The sequence below is a fragment of the Notechis scutatus genome, chromosome 5, assembly GCF_049901735.1.
Source record: "Notechis scutatus isolate UNSWTSFEM ecotype Mainland chromosome 5, rNotScu1.2, whole genome shotgun sequence".
Taxonomy (NCBI): domain Eukaryota; kingdom Metazoa; phylum Chordata; class Lepidosauria; order Squamata; family Elapidae; genus Notechis; species Notechis scutatus.
Genome location: NC_142013.1, coordinates 9,485,591 through 9,502,742, shown reverse-complemented (window position 1 = coordinate 9,502,742; position 17,152 = coordinate 9,485,591). Strand labels below are relative to the sequence as shown.

General features: G+C 43.2%; 1 protein-coding gene across 1 annotated transcript in view; it reads left to right on the top strand.

Annotated features, from left to right (window-relative positions):
- The window catches only part of GRM5 (glutamate metabotropic receptor 5), a 243,615-nt gene that overhangs the window by 204,227 nt on the left and 22,236 nt on the right, over positions 1–17,152 (top strand). The window contains exon 7 of the mRNA XM_087967519.1: positions 797–1,736. Coding sequence (XP_087823645.1) covers positions 797–1,736 — 940 coding nt within the window. The remainder of the gene's footprint in view (positions 1–796; positions 1,737–17,152) is intronic.

The following is a 17,152-nucleotide window of genomic DNA, read 5'->3' as shown; positions in this document are numbered from 1 at the left end:
CAAAACCAAAGAAAGATATGTTGTGAATCTTCCAAGCAGATTTCATTATTGTTCCTCTCCTAAAGACAACATCTTGCCAAACTAAAGCAAAGTACTAGCCACATAAAGAATCTACTAAGGGAACTATTAGGGAGCAGCCATCCTCACCCTCTTTCTCTCACACAAACTATCTAAACTGAGTTGTCATTTTCTCCTCTGGAATGCGCTCCCTTCCTTCTGGAAATCCAGACAACATTCCATCACAGATATTGTCTCAGCTTCCCTATGAATTCTATTTCAGTATTTACTGGTAACCTCCCAACCAAGTAGCAACCACATCCAACTCTGTTGACTTCTGAGCCCAGATAACTTCATCAGATCCTCCTAACTGCTCGGACGAATCTCAATGAACCTCTATGTGATTTCTAGATTGACTGAAGAAATTAGAAGGAGCAATAATTTGTTTTCTCATCAGCAACATATCAAGGAACAGGTGTCTGCAGAATCAAGGTGGCACAGTGGTTTGAATGCAGTACTTCAGGCTACTTCTGCTGACCTCCAGCTGCCTGCAATTTGGCAGTTCGAATCTCACCAGGCTCAAGGTTGACTCATCCTACCATCCTTCCGAGGTTGGCAAAATGAGGGCCCAGATTGTTGGGGGCAATATGCTGACTCCGTAGACGACTTAAAGAGGATTGTAAAGCACTGTGAAGTGGCATATATGTCTGAGTGCTATTGCTACTTACCTTAACCAGGGTTTCTGTTTTTATTTTTTTTTAAAAAAAAACATTGTCTTCTTTGTTCCTCTCCTTACCAGGTTGCGATTTAATCCCAGTTGAATATCTACGATGGGGCGATCCAGAGCCTATCGCTGCAGTGGTATTTGCCTGCTTGGGTCTCCTGGCTACTTTATTCGTCACTGCCGTATTCATCATGTACCGTGACACGCCAGTTGTCAAATCCTCCAGCCGAGAGCTCTGCTACATCATCTTGGCTGGCATCTTTTTGGGTTACCTGTGCACCTTCTGCCTGATTGCAAAGCCCCAGCAGATCTACTGTTACCTTCAAAGGATCGGCATTGGTCTCTCCCCAGCTATGAGCTACTCAGCTCTCGTGACGAAAACCAACCGCATCGCCCGGATTCTGGCTGGCAGCAAGAAGAAAATCTGTACCAAAAAGCCCCGGTTCATGAGCGCTTGTGCCCAGCTCATCATAGCTTTTATCTTGATCTGCGTTCAGCTTGGCATCATCGTTGCCCTCTTCATTATGGAGCCCCCGAATATCAAGCACGATTACCCAAGTATCCGAGAAGTGTACCTGATATGCAACACCACCAACTTGGGGGTTGTCACCCCTCTCGGATACAATGGCTTGCTCATTTTAAGCTGCACCTTTTACGCGTTCAAGACCAGAAACGTCCCTGCTAATTTCAACGAGGCCAAATATATCGCCTTCACCATGTATACCACCTGCATCATCTGGCTGGCCTTTGTGCCCATTTATTTCGGGAGCAACTATAAGATTATCACCATGTGCTTTTCGGTAAGCCTGAGTGCCACCGTAGCCCTTGGTTGCATGTTCGTACCCAAGGTGTACATCATCCTTGCCAAGCCAGAGAGGAACGTACGCAGCGCGTTCACCACGTCAACTGTGGTTCGCATGCACGTGGGCGATGGAAAGCCTTCTTCTGCGGCCAGCCGTTCGAGCAGTTTGATCAACCTGTGGAAAAGAAGGGGATCTTCTGGAGAAACTCTAAGGTAATCCTTGCTGTAGTGGATTTCTTGAGGGTTAGATGGGCAGAGAGAAAAATGCTAGTTTTAAACAGGATTGCTTCTACGACTTCTACTATATTTCACAGATATTATTTAGAGCAATCTGGCATTCTTCAAGATTCAGAAACCTTCTTTGCACTGGATTTTGTTTTGTATTTTTATTTTTTTTTGCAATGCAGAAAATATTTAAGCATTTTTATTCTAGAATTTGTGATGAAATTATTTTACTGAACTAGATTCAGATCACCTTCTTCAGCTAATACTCTCCACATTTATTGGCATAGCAGCCTTCTCTGTAGTTTTTTGTCTTTTTGCAACTGTTACTCTGTGGTAAGGTGGGTAGCCAATAAACTTTGCAAATAAATAAATAAATAAATTCTGAATTTTAGGAATCCCGATGTTCGGAGGATACCAACTGGAGGAAAGTTCCCTAAATACAGTCTTCTGGTTTTCCTTTTCTTCCCATTTCTTTCTCTCCACTTTTCTATTTTTTGCAAGCTTTCTTCTTTCTCCATAGAAGGGATGCAACTTATCCTACGATGGATCATAGCCCCATCATGGATCTTGACTTTCCTCTTGGAAACAAATGGTTTGGCATTAATTAAATTAAATAATACAATAGCAATGTATGCAGAAGACAATTTTTCAAGTATTAACAGATCATTTCTTAAACTGATCGTCAGACTTCCTGTATATCTTTCCTTGTGTTATAGGAATTGCTTTCTCCTCCCAGCTATACTACATATACAGATAGTCCTCGACTTACAATAGTTCATTAAGTGACCATTCGAAGCTACAATGACACTGAAAAAAGTGACTTATGATCGTTTTTCACACTTACAACTGTTGTAGCATCTTCTTGGTTACAGGATCGAAATTTAGATGCTTGGCAACTGATTCATATTTATGACGGTTGCAGTGTCCTGAAGTCATATGATCATCTTTTGTGACCTGACAGGAAAAGTCAGTGGGGAAGCCAGATTCACTTCATAATTGTGTTACTAAGTTAACAACTGCAGTGTTTCACTTAACAACTGTGGCAAGAAGAGTCATAAAAAGGGATAAAACTCATAGCACAAATGTCTCACTTAGCAGTGGAAATTTTGAACTAAATTGTGGTCAGAGGTCAGACTACTTGTATAACATGATAGGATTGTAATTCAATAAGGAAAAAAAAATCCATGGGTTAACCTCCCTTCATACACACAACTTTAGATGTTTCTAGGTGCACATAAAATGAGTCTTTCTGAGCAAAAGCTTACCATGCAAAGGTGTGGCAAAATGTAGAATACAGTAGCTTTTGTAGTATCCCTATATATACTTGGGGAGATGGTGGCTCAGTGGCTAAGATGCTGAGCTTGTCGATCAGAAAGGTCAGCAGTTCGGTGGTTCGAATCCCTAGCTCCACATAATGGAGTGAGCTCCCGTTACTTGTCCCAACTTCTGCCAACCTACCAGTTTGAAAGCATGTAAAAAATGCTTGTAGAAAAATAGGGACCACTTTGGTGGGAAGGTAACAGCGTTCGATGCATCTTCGGCGTTTAGTCATGCTGGCCACCTACTGACCATGGAGACGTCTTCGAACAACGGAGTTTGCGGAGGCGGGGAACCTTGACCTTGACCTTTTACATATACATACCCAAACACATACGCACTTTGAGAATCTGTTGAGTCAGTTGCATGTATGCCAGAAAAAGAGAAAAAACTAAGAGTTGGGACACAACAAGAGATGAAGATTGTTTCTTCTTTCCTCTAAAGCTATTAATTCAAAATTCATTTCTCTCCACTGTTTGTCAAACTCACCATGGGCTTTACTGTATATCTCAGCACAGCACAGTGAAAAGACAACATAATTGCTTCCTAACTAGAAATTAATCATTCACCATTCAGTAGATAAGATCATTAGCTGCTATTTTTGGAATTTCCATGCGTGTTTTCCAAGCGATTCAATTACTATAAATTTTACTCCTCGTATGTCATTCCTGCCTACTCTTTGCTTTCCATTCTCTGCCTGCCGTTACTTATCCTTTTAATTTATTCTCAGCCGTGCTTTAAGTATCCCTCTGATGCAATTGCTTCCTGTGGCCTTGCAGTTTCCATGCTTGTTATTCATCACCTTAGTGTCAAGGTCTGAAGCTAATTCTTGGGTGGCCTCCTTATTCCTAATTAAAGAGATGCAAGAATAATAAAAAAAAATGAAGGCAAGCAAAGACAGCAGCAATGGATGCTTGGATAGGGTGACCTTTGTGAACCAAGAAGCCAAGAGTATTAGGACAAAAACGGTGTTTCAAAAGGGTCTGTTGTGTGTTGACAGGATCATTAGCCAGCAAGGGACAAATGAGGGACAAAGGTTCAGGGGAACCTTTCAGAAACATTTGTCCCCTATTCCAACTGTAGAACGTAGCCATTCTATTATCTGAAGGACTCCCCGGTTTACATCTGCATAGCCTCTGCAGTCATACTAAAATACACACAGTTTCAGGGGGTGGGGGAGCAACCACGGGAAAAAGCAGCCAGCCACATGGGCAGAAAATAAGGAAAGAAAAATTGCGGCGGGCAAAAAATATTTATTGTACCTCAGCTCCAACTGATTCGAAGGGAATGCACCTACAACAAAGGAAGGATATAAATCAGCTAGCTTTTACTTGTTTTCATTTTTATTTTCATCATACCAATTTTTCGCTTATTTTTCATGGCTTCCTGAAGAGACACACGTGCTTTAAATCAAGTCAGGTGAAAGCAAAGGTAGACTTGGTCGTGTTAGAATTTTTAGATTCTCTGTCGGCCACAGAGAAGTGGTAGAATCAAATTTTTTGGAAGAATGAACGAAGCTTGCAATACACTGTAGATATGTGAGCTCTCCGAGGTCCTGAAATCTCCCGCTCTGGCAAAGCCCCAGCCCTTTTGCATTAGTTCTTCCACTTTATGAACCTGCAGTCTGTTACTTGCTTTTTAGGAACCTTCACGGTGAAATTTGAAGGAAAAGAGGAATGTGACCCCCATAGGGCCCAGCCAAGTACAAAGGGTACTTTTGTGTCAGGAGTGGCCGAGAAATGGAGAGCACAGAATTGCTCCCTACAGGTGGTAGAGTTGAAATGTGGCTGACAATGGGAAGCACAATGAAATGACCAGAAGGTGTAGGTGTAAGAGAACACCTGATATAGATATGAAATGAAAAGATGATGATGTTTTATAAACCCAACTTCCTTGTTTCTTAGCCATTGACTGTGCTGCCTGAGGCTTAGGTAAAGGTAAAGATTTCCCCTGTCCCATATCCAACTCTAAGGTCCCTGTTTCTTAGTCAAGGGGGGCATCATTTTCCAAAGACATTTCTGCCACATGACTATACCTTGAGGTACACAGAACGCTGTTACCTTCCCACAATATGGTACCTAGTTATCTACTTGCATTTGCCTGCTTTAGAACTGCTAGGTAGGCAGGAGCTGAAGCAAATAATAAGAGCTTATCCCATCATGCAGTGCTGAGGTCTTGAACCCAAACTGTCAGCTTTCTATCAAACAAGCTCAGTGTCTTTAACCACTAAGTGTTCTGACCTAGGCTTCCTTAGAAAACAATCTTAGCCCCGGCAAAAAAAAAAATTATTTCCACGGCTGTGAATTACATTCATTCACAGCCTGCAAGGCTTCACAAACAGTCTTTCAGGGGAATGTTTATAAACATCCCCCCCCCTTATCGCACTTGGAATGCTGCCAGAGAACTAATTGCCAAACGCAGGGCAAAGCCAAACTTGACACAGAGTCAAACAGGACTTTTCAAAGCTTGAATCGACCAGATTTACTAATTGCTTCCTGCAAAAGCTCACGTCCCCTTTCGCTCCTCTTTTATGTCTTATGGGAGGGGCCAATCATCTCCGAGGTGTGGCCTTACTCCTGAGTTGACCCTGCTTTCTCAATTGTTCTTGTCTTCTGGTAGCTCTGCACATGCGCGTGCGCAGGCTGGGAACCGGTTCCAGAAACTCCCCCGCCTCACTGCTGTCTGAGTCAGAAGGCAGTTGATGACTGCCAGCCTGCCCTGGCCCCATCCCTGCCTCCGATGCGGAGCCCTTGTCCGAGCATTTTTCAGCCTCCAAGACTGGTCCAGGTTCCTCCCCAACCTCCTCATTACTGTCCAGCTCTGCTGCCAGCTCCGTCAGCCCCTGGTGGGCCACAACACTGAACCCTGTGGCCCCCTGCCTGAGGCTTATAGGACTTTCATCCAAAACCACTATAAATTGTGAATTCTTGGCATAGATGAAAAGATTTAGGAGATGTGGAATTGTTTACAGAATGAAAAGTGGTAGTATAGGAAGGGAAAATAGCCTTTAAAAGAGGTTGATCCTGTGCTCTTTGCTTGGTAAGAATTTGCTTTGAGTTAATTATGTTGGAAGGCGCCCTTGTTGATCAGATTGGGATTTGTTTATGAGGGGAAATGCCTGAAGGGAAAAGTTTGGACCAATGGTGACGGAATCACTAGGTTCATGTGATCAAACTGTGCAAGCCTCGGGCCATATCTTGGCACTTAAACAAAGCTATAGCATAAAGTCCCAGAGAATAGTGGCTCAAACAGAATCCATCCCAAACTGATTGTTTAGCTGCAGCAGCAGTTCCATTAGCTAAAAAAAAAAAAAAAAAAAAGGCCATTTTACATTGCAAAACAGAGTAAGTGAAATAAATAAATGGAAAACCAAGCCTGCTTTAAAGTCTGAGGCCAAAATAGATGGTACAGCAGCACTATCACAAAACAGTATATGAGAAAACTGTTTTTAAGCAAACATTTAAAGTTCCCACAATCTAACAAAACAAAGCTGTTGTGAAGCATCGTGGGACGCCAAATGATAACTTGATCTTAGCCTCTGTGCCCTGCTCAAATTAATGCTGTGAAGCCTATTGCCCAAATAATGTAGTCTCTCGAGCCTCGGGTTTGAACCATTGACATCATTAGTGCAATTTTCTGCTTTTTTTTTTTTAAAAAAAAACACCATTTAATGCATCTATTTTACTGCAACTAAAGCATGTAGTAAACCATATATTGGTTTTATTAAAAGCAAAATGAATGGAGAATGGAAATTGCCCTTAAAGTCTTAGCCTGCTGTGCCTTGCACTTGCTTAAAAAAATTAAAAAGCACAACATCAGCTGCAAAGAATATTCTCGCTTCTGAATCTGTGGGACAGTTTAGGTCTCTAGATTTTTCCATCTGAACCTGCAAGCACCATCCAAACCCCATTCTTTTCCCCCAAGGCATTCGTGCTTACTCAGTTACTAATAGTCTCATGGAATCACAAAGCTGGAAGGAACCTTGGACATCTTCCATCTGTCCCTTTTTTCTCTGCAAGGATCTCTCCACACATTCTTTGCAACCCACAAAATGAGCAGCAGGCATCTCTGGTTGTGAGAAGCTGTGTGACTTCACTTACTTACTCTTTCCCTGCAGCACCACGTTGGGCAAATTCAGCCATTACAGTTTGTGAATGATAGTTGATGGATCAAATATATGCAACACACCATCATGGCTTGTCCAAACCACTATTTAGAATGATATTGGGAGAAAACATCACCATTGTAACATCGCCATTCCCATTAGCCAGGACAATCCCTTTTGTCTCTTAAAAACCCCTTTTTCTGGGATCACCCAGCATCCTCACAAAAAACAGAATGGAGAAAAGGATTTGTTTGCTAATATGTGCTGTGCTGTCCAGACAGTATATAGGTAATGGGAATTGAGTTAGTTAAGTTAGAAGGGGACAATTCCGAATTCTAACTTAACTAACTCAATTCCCATTACCTATATACTGTCTGGACGTCAAACACATTGGTTTTCCTTCTTGATTCAGAAGGAAGGAAGGAAGGAAGGAAGGAAGGAAGGAAGGAAGGAAGGAAGGAAGGAAGGAAGGAAGGAAGGAAGGAAGGAAGGAAGGAAGGAAGGAAGGAAGGAAGGAAGGAAAGAAGGAAGGAAGGAAGGAAGGAATAGTCCTCATCTTCCAATGGCTTAAAAGCATCTCCATTATCTTTCTGCAAATCTCCTTTACAGAACTAATGAATGGAGCTTAATGTAAATTAAGGCACAAGTAAATATTCCTCAACTTGACTTAGAGCAGCAGTTGGACTCTTTCTGAGTAACAGAATCACAATTTCACACAATGACCTAGCTGACATCTTTCACCCCAAATCTAAAATGCCTGTGGAGAGGGAAATGCCTGGTATTGTAAGATTTCAGTCTTCTCACACTCAAGCAAGAACACCAACATCTTGCAAGATTTAGCCATCTGGAAAGAGTTCAGCCTTTGTCAAAAAAAATAAAATAAAATTGGAGACCTCATGAATAACTCTTTCTAGGATACATCAAAGACTGAACACTGGGCTCAGTTTTAAGGCTGACATCAGCAATATCATCTTCCCAAACTCAAGTGTTGGGGTGTGTGCATGTATATGTGTTTAGCCGCAACCCTAAACAGCAGCCAATCTTTCCAAGATGCAGGGTTAGAAAACTTTACCTTGTTTTCCTAGTGCTAAACAACTGGAGTCCTATCATCGAAAGGAGAAAAGGGCTAATTCTTAGAATCCCTGTAAGTAAAAAAAAATTCCCCTAAAATGGCACTGAGACGGATGTGTGATGGAGCAGATGCTAATGACAGTTGATTGTAGTATGTCGCAGTAGGTTGGTGGTGTGGAGAGTTGTATTAAGGGGTGGTGGAATTTTTGTACACTTTGTTTTCACTCTACCAAGCCTGACTGCTGTTGCTTTCTTGCCGAGGTTGCTTGATTCATGTCCCATGTTGGGCTACAAAGTGGCTTGGCACAGAATTGCATGTGATGCATGGAACATACCACCCAGTTTGCGTTGTGACTGACTGGAATCGTGGCTGGACCGTTGTTCCTCTAGGACCAGCAATTGGATGGTTGGGTTGGGTTGAATTGGACTGATGCAGATTAACAGAGTTGGAAGGGACCTTGTAGATCATCTAGTCCAATCACCCCACCCAAGCAGACCCAACACCATTTTTGACAGATGGCAGTCCAGTCTCTTCTTGAAAGCTTTCAAAGTCCAGTCTCTTCTTTCAAAGCTTCTTGAAAGTGATGAAGCTCCCACAACTTCCGAAGGCAACTTCTGTTCCATTGGTTGATTGTTCTCCCTGTCAGAAAATTTCTCCTTATTTCTCCGTATTTCTAAGTTGAATCTCTCCTTGATCAGTTTTCATCCATTATTCCTGCCTTCTATTATGTCCTGCCTTTCAGGTGCTTTGGAAAATAGTTTGACCCATTCCTCTCTGTGGCAGCCCCTCAAATATTGGAAGACTGCTATCATGTCTCCCCTGGTCCTCCTCTTCACTAGACTAGCCAAGCCCAGTTCCTGAAATTGTTCATCGTATGTTTTAGCCTCCAGTCCCCTAATCATCTTAGTCATAGGCTGACTCTGTAAACCTCTTAGAGAGGGCTAAATATGCAACTGTGAAGTCTAAATGCTATTGCTATGTATAGCCGGGAAGATAGAAGGGGAAAGGGGTGACAATGATTGAATCCTTGAAATATATTAAGGGTATGAATAAGGTTCTAGAAGGCAGCATTTTTAGTATTCAGCAAAAATTAAGAATACAAGGTCATAACCTCAAACTAGCAGGAGGGAAACTTCAAAAGTCATGTTAGGAAGTATGACCTTACAGAAAAAGTAGTGGAAGCTTGGAAACAACTTCCAGAAATAATGGATCAATCATCAACAACTGTGTTTAAACATCCTTGGGATAAACAAATGTCCATCATCTGACAATTTTTTAAATAAATAAATAAATAAATAAATAAAATATATAAAAATAGCACTACAAATAATAAATTAATTAACTAACTAAAAGGAAACCAAATAGAAGTCAATGGGCAGATCTGATTGGACCTCTAGGTCTTTTTCTCCCATCAGTTTTCTACATTTCTATAATATTTCATAACAGGTGGCTCGGTGGCTAAGATGCTGAGCTTGTCAATCAGAAAGGTTGGCAGTTCGGTGGTTTGAATCCTAGCTAACAGAGTGAGCTCCGTTACTTGTCCCAGCTTCTGCCAACCTAGCAGTTCAAAGCACGTAAAAATGCAAGTAGAAAAATAGGGACCCCTTTGGTGGGAAGGTCATAGCATTCTGTGCACCTTCAGCATTTAGTCATGCCAGCCACATGACCACGGAGTCTTTGGATAGCGCTGGCTCTTCGGCTTTGTAACGGAGATGAGCACCGCCCCCTAGAGCCAGAAACGACTAGCACATATGTGCGAGGGGAACTTTTACCTTTTTTATAATATTTCTTGCTTACTGAATGCATTTCATTTTTATTTTGGTTTTAAATGATTCCATGATTGTTTGCCACCTAGAGTCACTTGTTTGAGATAGGCAGCCATTCCAGTTGAATAAATAAATACACGAACAGCACGAAGTCTTGCATAGAACTCAAATTCCATGGACTGTTCTTGTAAAGTCTAGGAACACAGACCCACTGATCCTATAATCAACGGGTCGAAAATGACTTTTCCCAAAAGATAAATTATATCTCTAAGTTACGTTTGGCAGCTGGTCCATGGATCTATTTGAGCCAATGCTGAAGTGACTGGAAGCCAAAAAAAAAAAAAAAAAACAAGGCAGGAGGGGAAAAACGTGAATTGGAATGAAGTGGTTATATATAGATAATACAGAGTGTTGTAAAGGAATTAATCATGCCAGTTCTTAAAGAAACTTGCTGCTTAAGTCCTACCAGAAGGTCGCAAAGACCTCCCTCCCCATCATTAACAGTGTGCTGATGTGATGTTAATTGATGGCACTGCCAAGCTGGAGTAGAAGATTGTCAAAGCGATGAGGTCAATGCTCTACACAAAACTTTGCCAGCTGTCAATGTCAGCACAGAAGCCAAACAACTTGAAACGCCTGCACAGAGTGTATATTTACTGTGCAAGGGTTACTGTTTCTTACAAGCTTCTTCTAACACAGCCGTGGTGGCGCAGTGGTTAGAATGTGACATTGCAGGCTAACTCTGCCAACTGCCAGGCATTCGATCCTCACCAACTCGAGTTGTAATGTAATGAGCAGAATGCAGTTGAGCTGAATGCCCTCCACAAGAGTCCTCATTTCTCATGTGGCCTCTTTGGAAAATTAATTGTCCACCCTTTATTCCAGCCATGGTGGCGCAATGGTTAGCATGCAGTATTGCAGGCTAATTCTGCCAACTGCCAGCAGTTCAATTCTCACCAGGTCCAAGTCGACTCAGCCTTCTATCCTTCCAAGGTGGGTAAAATGAGGACCCAGATTGTTGGGGGTGACAGGCTGACTCTGTAAACCGTTTAGAGAGGGCTGTAAAAGCACTGTGAAGCGATATATAAGTCTAAGTGCTATGGCTATATAAGTCTAAGTGCTATTGCTAACATGGCCTAGGCCAGCCAGAATGGCTAGATACTAGATCAGAGCAAATGCAGTCAGCCCCTGGGTCTACCAAACCGTCTACCTGCATGATTATGGGAAAAGTAAGCAATGAAAGCCCATAGCAACATTTCCTAATTTGTAAATGATGGGGTGCCTGTTTGCATTGCTGTGCTGTTCTTGCAAAAAAGAGAGAGAGAGAGAGAAAAGCTCAAGGGTTTGTAAAAATGAGATGTGTCCACTGACCCTGATGAAGACACATAGTTGTGGCAGTAGGAAGATCCATACAACTGTTGCATCTGCTGGAATAGTTGAGATCAGACAGAAAGCAATTCTCCAGGGCAAAAGTTGTGTTCTTTTTCTGTCGATCAATGGCCACCAGAATTATAGACACTGAACACCAAAACCAAGATTCTTGAGGAAATATCCTAATCTCTTCTCTCTTCGGCACCGTCTCAGTGGAGCAGAACATAGAACATAGAACAATAGGGTTGGAAGGGACCTTGGAGGTCTTCTAGTCTAACTCCCTCTGCCCATAGCAGGAGGCCCTATACCCATGATGGCGAACCTATGGCACATGTGCCACCTGTGGCACGCAGAGCCATTTGTGCCGGCACGTGAGCCACAGGCAAACTTACCTCACTGCGCATGCACGCGCCTCACAGCTGGTTTTCAGCTGGCTTGAGGCCTCTTTCAGCCTCCCAAAGGCTTGAGGAAGGCTTCTGCAGGCTTTGCAGGCCGAATAATAGACCGGTTTCATCACTTCCTGTAATACTGGAAGTGACGAAAAGGGCCTATCATTCATCCTGCAAAGCCTGCAGAGGCTTTTTTCAAGCCTCTGGCAGGCCCAAAAAGGCCTCAAACCAGCCAAAAATCAGCTGTGAGGCGCAGTGCAGGTAAGGGGGGGGCGAGGCAGTGGGGAGGCAGTAGGGAGTGATTGTGCACGCATGCGCAGGGGGCATGGGGGCGCGCATTGCCTTCTGGGTGCTGCCATGTGAGCGCACATCAGCGCACACACAATTTTTGGCACAGGAACCCTAAAAGGTTAGCCACCACTGCCCTATACCATTCTGGACAAATAGCTGCCCAGTCTCATCTTGAAAACCTCCAGTGATGGAGCAGCCACAACTTCTGCAGGCAAACCGCCCCACTCATTATTTATTTATTTATTTTATTTATTTATTTGATTTGCCAATTGTTTACAAGATAATAAGTATAAGTGTATACATAGTTGTGAATACATGAAATGGGTACATATAAGAAAAATAAAAGAAGAATAAGAGAAACAATAGGACAGGGACGGTAGGCACATTGGTGCGCTTATGCACGCCCCTACAGACCTCTTAGGAAAGGGGTGAGGTCAATAGTAGACAGTCTAAGGTTAAAGTTTTTGGGGTTTGGGGAAGAAACTACAGAGTCGGGTAAGTATTCCAGACATTGACCACTCTATTGCTGAAGTCGTATTTCCTGCAATTACAGAGCTTGGGTCATCAACAAGATCAACAAGATTAATTTTTCTCACTGTCAGGAAGTTTAAAAAAAAGTTGTTGAGACTCTAGAAAAAGTACAGAGAAGAGCAACCAGGATGATTAGGGGACTGGAGACTAAAACATATGAAGAACGGTTACAGGAACTGGGCATGGCTAGTCTAGGGAAGAGAAGGACCAAGGGAGACATGACAGCGGTCTTCCAATATCTGAGGGCTGCCACAGAGAGGAGGGGATCAAGCTATTTTCTAAAGCTCCTGTAGGCCAGACAAGGAATAATGGATGGAAACTGAACAAGGAGAGATTTAATCTGGAAATAAGGAGAAATTTTCTGACAGTGAGAACAAACAACCAATGAAACAGCTTGCTCTCGGAAGTTGTGGGAGCGCCATCCCTCGAGACTTTCAAGAAGAGATTGGACTCCCATCTGTCAGAAATGGTGTAGGGTCTCCTGCTTGGGCAGGGGGTTGGACTAGATGGCCTACAAGGTCCCTTCCGACTCTGATTCTCTGTTATCTGTTAAATCTTCTTAGTTCTAGGTAGCTTCTCTCTTTGATAAACTTTCATCCATTGCTTCTTGTCCTGCCCTCAGGTGCTTTGAGTCGGGAATAACTAGCACATATGTGCGAGGGGAACCTTTACCTGTACCTTTTCCACATTTATAGATATTACTAGCTGGCCATCTCATATCAAATTCTGGGTAGCTGTCGATCAACCATTAAAAAAAACATCAATAATAAAATGAGATGTCACTGACATATATCTATTAAAAATCATACTGTTAAAAATCTCACACCGAACTTAAGCTATGTACCCAGTTCAAGGGTGGAAAGATAAAAGAGACAACACCTATCTCTTTATTTCATTATTAGACCCCGTACAAGGAGTCCTTTGACTTATGACCACAAAACGGGGAGCAGAATATCTGCTGCTAAGCAAGGCAATCATTAAAGCGAGTCACACCTGATTTCATGACCCTTTCTTGCCACGGTTGTTGTTAAGCCAATCACTGCAGTTGTTAAGTGAGTCGGGAAGTCGCGTTAGCAAACTTCCCCCATTGACTTTGCTTGCTGGAAGCTGGCTGGGGAGGTTGCAAGTGGAGATCCCGTGGGGATTACATGCCGGTTGCAAAGCGCCCAAATGTTGGTCATGTGACCGTGGGAATGCTGTAACGGTTGCAAGTGCAAGGACCGTTTGCAAGTTGCTTTTTCAGTGTTGGGGTAACTTCAAATAATTGCGAAAGGTTTGGTTGTAAGTTGAGGACTACCTGTGTGCTGCCCGTCTCACCTAGAGGTGGCTCCTGATCTGTCACCAAGTCAATGTCAACTAAAAAGATACTCCTTTGGTCTTTTTAGATGCCAGAAAAAGGGAGTGGGGGAAAACAAGGCATTCTTGAAATGCCTAGATAACCAACTCAGCAGCCCAAAGTTGTCGGAGCGTAAGAAGATTATTGGAGAGCATGATGGATGACTTTTGGAGACTGATGTGTCCCATTGGAGAAGTCACATCCAGGGGGTGAGGGAAAGACCAGGGTCAAGGGGGGAATGTATGGTGTAATTTAGTGTCGGCTGCACGCAGCCACGTGCCAACATGGCAACTTCTAATAAACCAATTTACTTTTCTCTGAGATGCGGCTAGAGACTGTTGATTTGAATGAGGGTGGATTTATTGGAGCCCTGACATTCAACTCACAACAGTTGGCTTAGTGACTGTTTGAAGTTACAACGGCACTGAAAAAAGTGACTTAGGACTGCTTTTTAACTTATGACCACTACAGCATCCCCCCCCCCGTCACATGATTTACATTTGGATGCTTGACTCACATTTATGACGGTTGCAGGGTCCCGGAATCATGCTTTTTTGCGATCCTCTGACAAGCAAAGTCATTGGGGAAGCCAGATTCCCTTAACAATCGGAGGGATTCACTTAACAAACGTGGTGACAAAAGTCATAAAATGGGGCAAAACTCACTTAGCAAGTGTCTCGCTTAGCAACGTAAAGTTTGGGCTCGATCTTGGTCGTACGCCGAGGACTATCTGTATCTTCCATAGAGTAAGAAGAGGAAAGAAAAACGACCCATCCTCACTGCTGAACTCTGCTTTTTCTCTGCACATTGAGGACAATTTGCCATGTGTGGGGTGGCTTATATACATAAAACGAGAAGCACTCCTGCAGTTATGTCCCATGCATCAAAAGCCCTTAAGGACAAAGGGGTTCCTATAAAAATAGGACTTTAGCATGAGCTCAATTCTAAATTTTCCTTCCCTCTACTCCCCTCTGTTGGTTAAAGAATGGCATTGCAGGCCCTCAATCAGCCCAGCTCCAGTCTTGTGCCATGGCTGATCATTCCCAGGAATAGAAATTATGGATATATTCTAATTTTCTGCCTCCATAAAAATGTGTGGGCTTGCTGGCACTTTGGGAGTCAGCCCTCAACTTGCTGTCGACCATAAAGGAGAACCGGTTTGGATTAGTAGTTAAAGCACCAGGCTAGAAAGTGGGAGGTTGTGAGTTCTAGTCCTGCCTTAGCCATGAAAGGTAGCTGGGTGACTTTGGGCCAATCACCAGGAGACAGTGAGTTCTAGTCCCGCTTTAGCCATGAAAGGCAGCTGGGTGACTTTGGGCCAATCACCAGGAGACAGTGAGTTCTAGTCCCGCCTTAGACGTGAAAGGCAGCTGGGTGACTTTGGGCCAATCACCAGGAGACAGTGAGTTCTAGTCCCGCCTTAGACGTGAAAGGCAGCTGGGTGACTTTGGGCCAATCACCAGGAGACAGTGAGTTCTAGTCCCGCCTAGGGAGACAGTGAGTTCTAGTCCCGCCTTAGACTTGAAAGGCATCTGGGTGACTTTGGGCCAATCACCAGAAGACAGTGAGTTCTAGTCCCGCCTTAGACTTGAAAGGCATCTGGGTGACTTTGGGCCAATCACCAGGAGACAGTGAGTTCTAGTCCCGCCTTAGACATGAAAGGCAGCTGGGTGACATTGGGCCAATCACCAGGAGACAGTGAGTTCTAGTCCCACTTTAGCCATGAAAGGCAGCTGGGTGACTTTGGGCCAATCACCAGGAGACAGTGAGTTCTAGTCCCGCCTTAGACGTGAAAGGCATCTGGGTGACTTTGGGCCAATCACCAGGAGACAGTGAGTTCTAGTCCCGCTTTAGATGTGAAAGCCGGCTGGGAGACTTAGGGGCAGTCCCTCTATCTCAGCCCAACTTACCTCATAGGATTGTTGTTGTGAGGAAAACAGGAGGAGAAAGATGTGTTGGATATGCCTACCACCTTGAGGTATTTGTAAAATAATAAAGACAGGATATCAGTAGATGAATTATAAACTAAAGTTGCCTTAAGGTCAGCCTGACTCCTGGTAACTGAGATACGACACCCGTCTTTTCTTATAATTGCTCGGCCACTGTCTTTCCTCAGGATGTTTTTCTGATTGATCCAATGGGGTTGCTCATGGTCTCCTATTTAAATACTAACTTGACCCGGTTTAGTTGTTAAAGATCAGTCAATTTGAGGCTGGGGCATTATTGTGCCATTTGGTATTTGGGAAAGCTACTTACTATAGGCAGAATAGGAATGGAATGGAATAGAATAGAATAGAATTTCTCCTTAGTTCCAGGTTGCTTCTCTCCTTGATTAGTTTCCATCCATCGCTTCTTTGTCCTGCCCTCAGGTGCTCTGGAGAACAGCTTGACTCCCTCTTCTTTGTGGCAGCCCCTGAGATATCACCCCTAGTCCATCTTTTCACCAAACTAGACATACCCAGTTCCAGCAACTGTTCTTTATATATTTTATCCTCCAGTCCCCTAATCATCTTTGTTGCTCTTCTCTGCACTTTTTACATTGTGGCGATCAAAAAACAACAACATTAATTTATCAGTCTCACATTCTTACACAAGACAAGTATAATCATCTTTCCCATCAATGCAATCCCTTGGATCTATATGACTTGTTTTTTATTTTTATTTTGGAAGCTTCTTTTCCAGTATTTCTGCAATTGTGCGGCTGATCCCACTGAGGCTTTCTAAGGACATTCCCAAACTCCTCTGCTATCCCTTAAAAAAGTAAACAAACATCTAATAAAGTATTTTTCCAAAGCAAAAGTAAACAAACAAATATACAGCCTGAGGAATAAAGCCAGGAGTGGGATTCAAATTTTTTAACAACCGGGTCTGTGAGCGTGGCTTAGTTGGTGGGTGTGGCTTGGTGGTTATGTGACTGGATGGACGTGGCTTGGTGGTCATGTGACTGGCTGGGCATGGCCAACTCAGCATCACTCACATCGAGGCACTCATCTCCTCGCCTGGCCTCTCATGACTGTGGGGATGCTGCAACAGTCGTAAGGGTGAAAATGGTCATAAGTCACTTTTTTCAGTGCCATTGTAACTTTGAATGGTCACTGCACACAAGCAAAGTACCAGCAAAGGAGGGGAAAAAAACTCCAGAGACGTTCCAGAGACAGGAAGTCTAGTCCTGCCAAGAATGTAATAAGGGTTAACGAAGTGGCAGTTTCTGTAAGCAACACCAGAA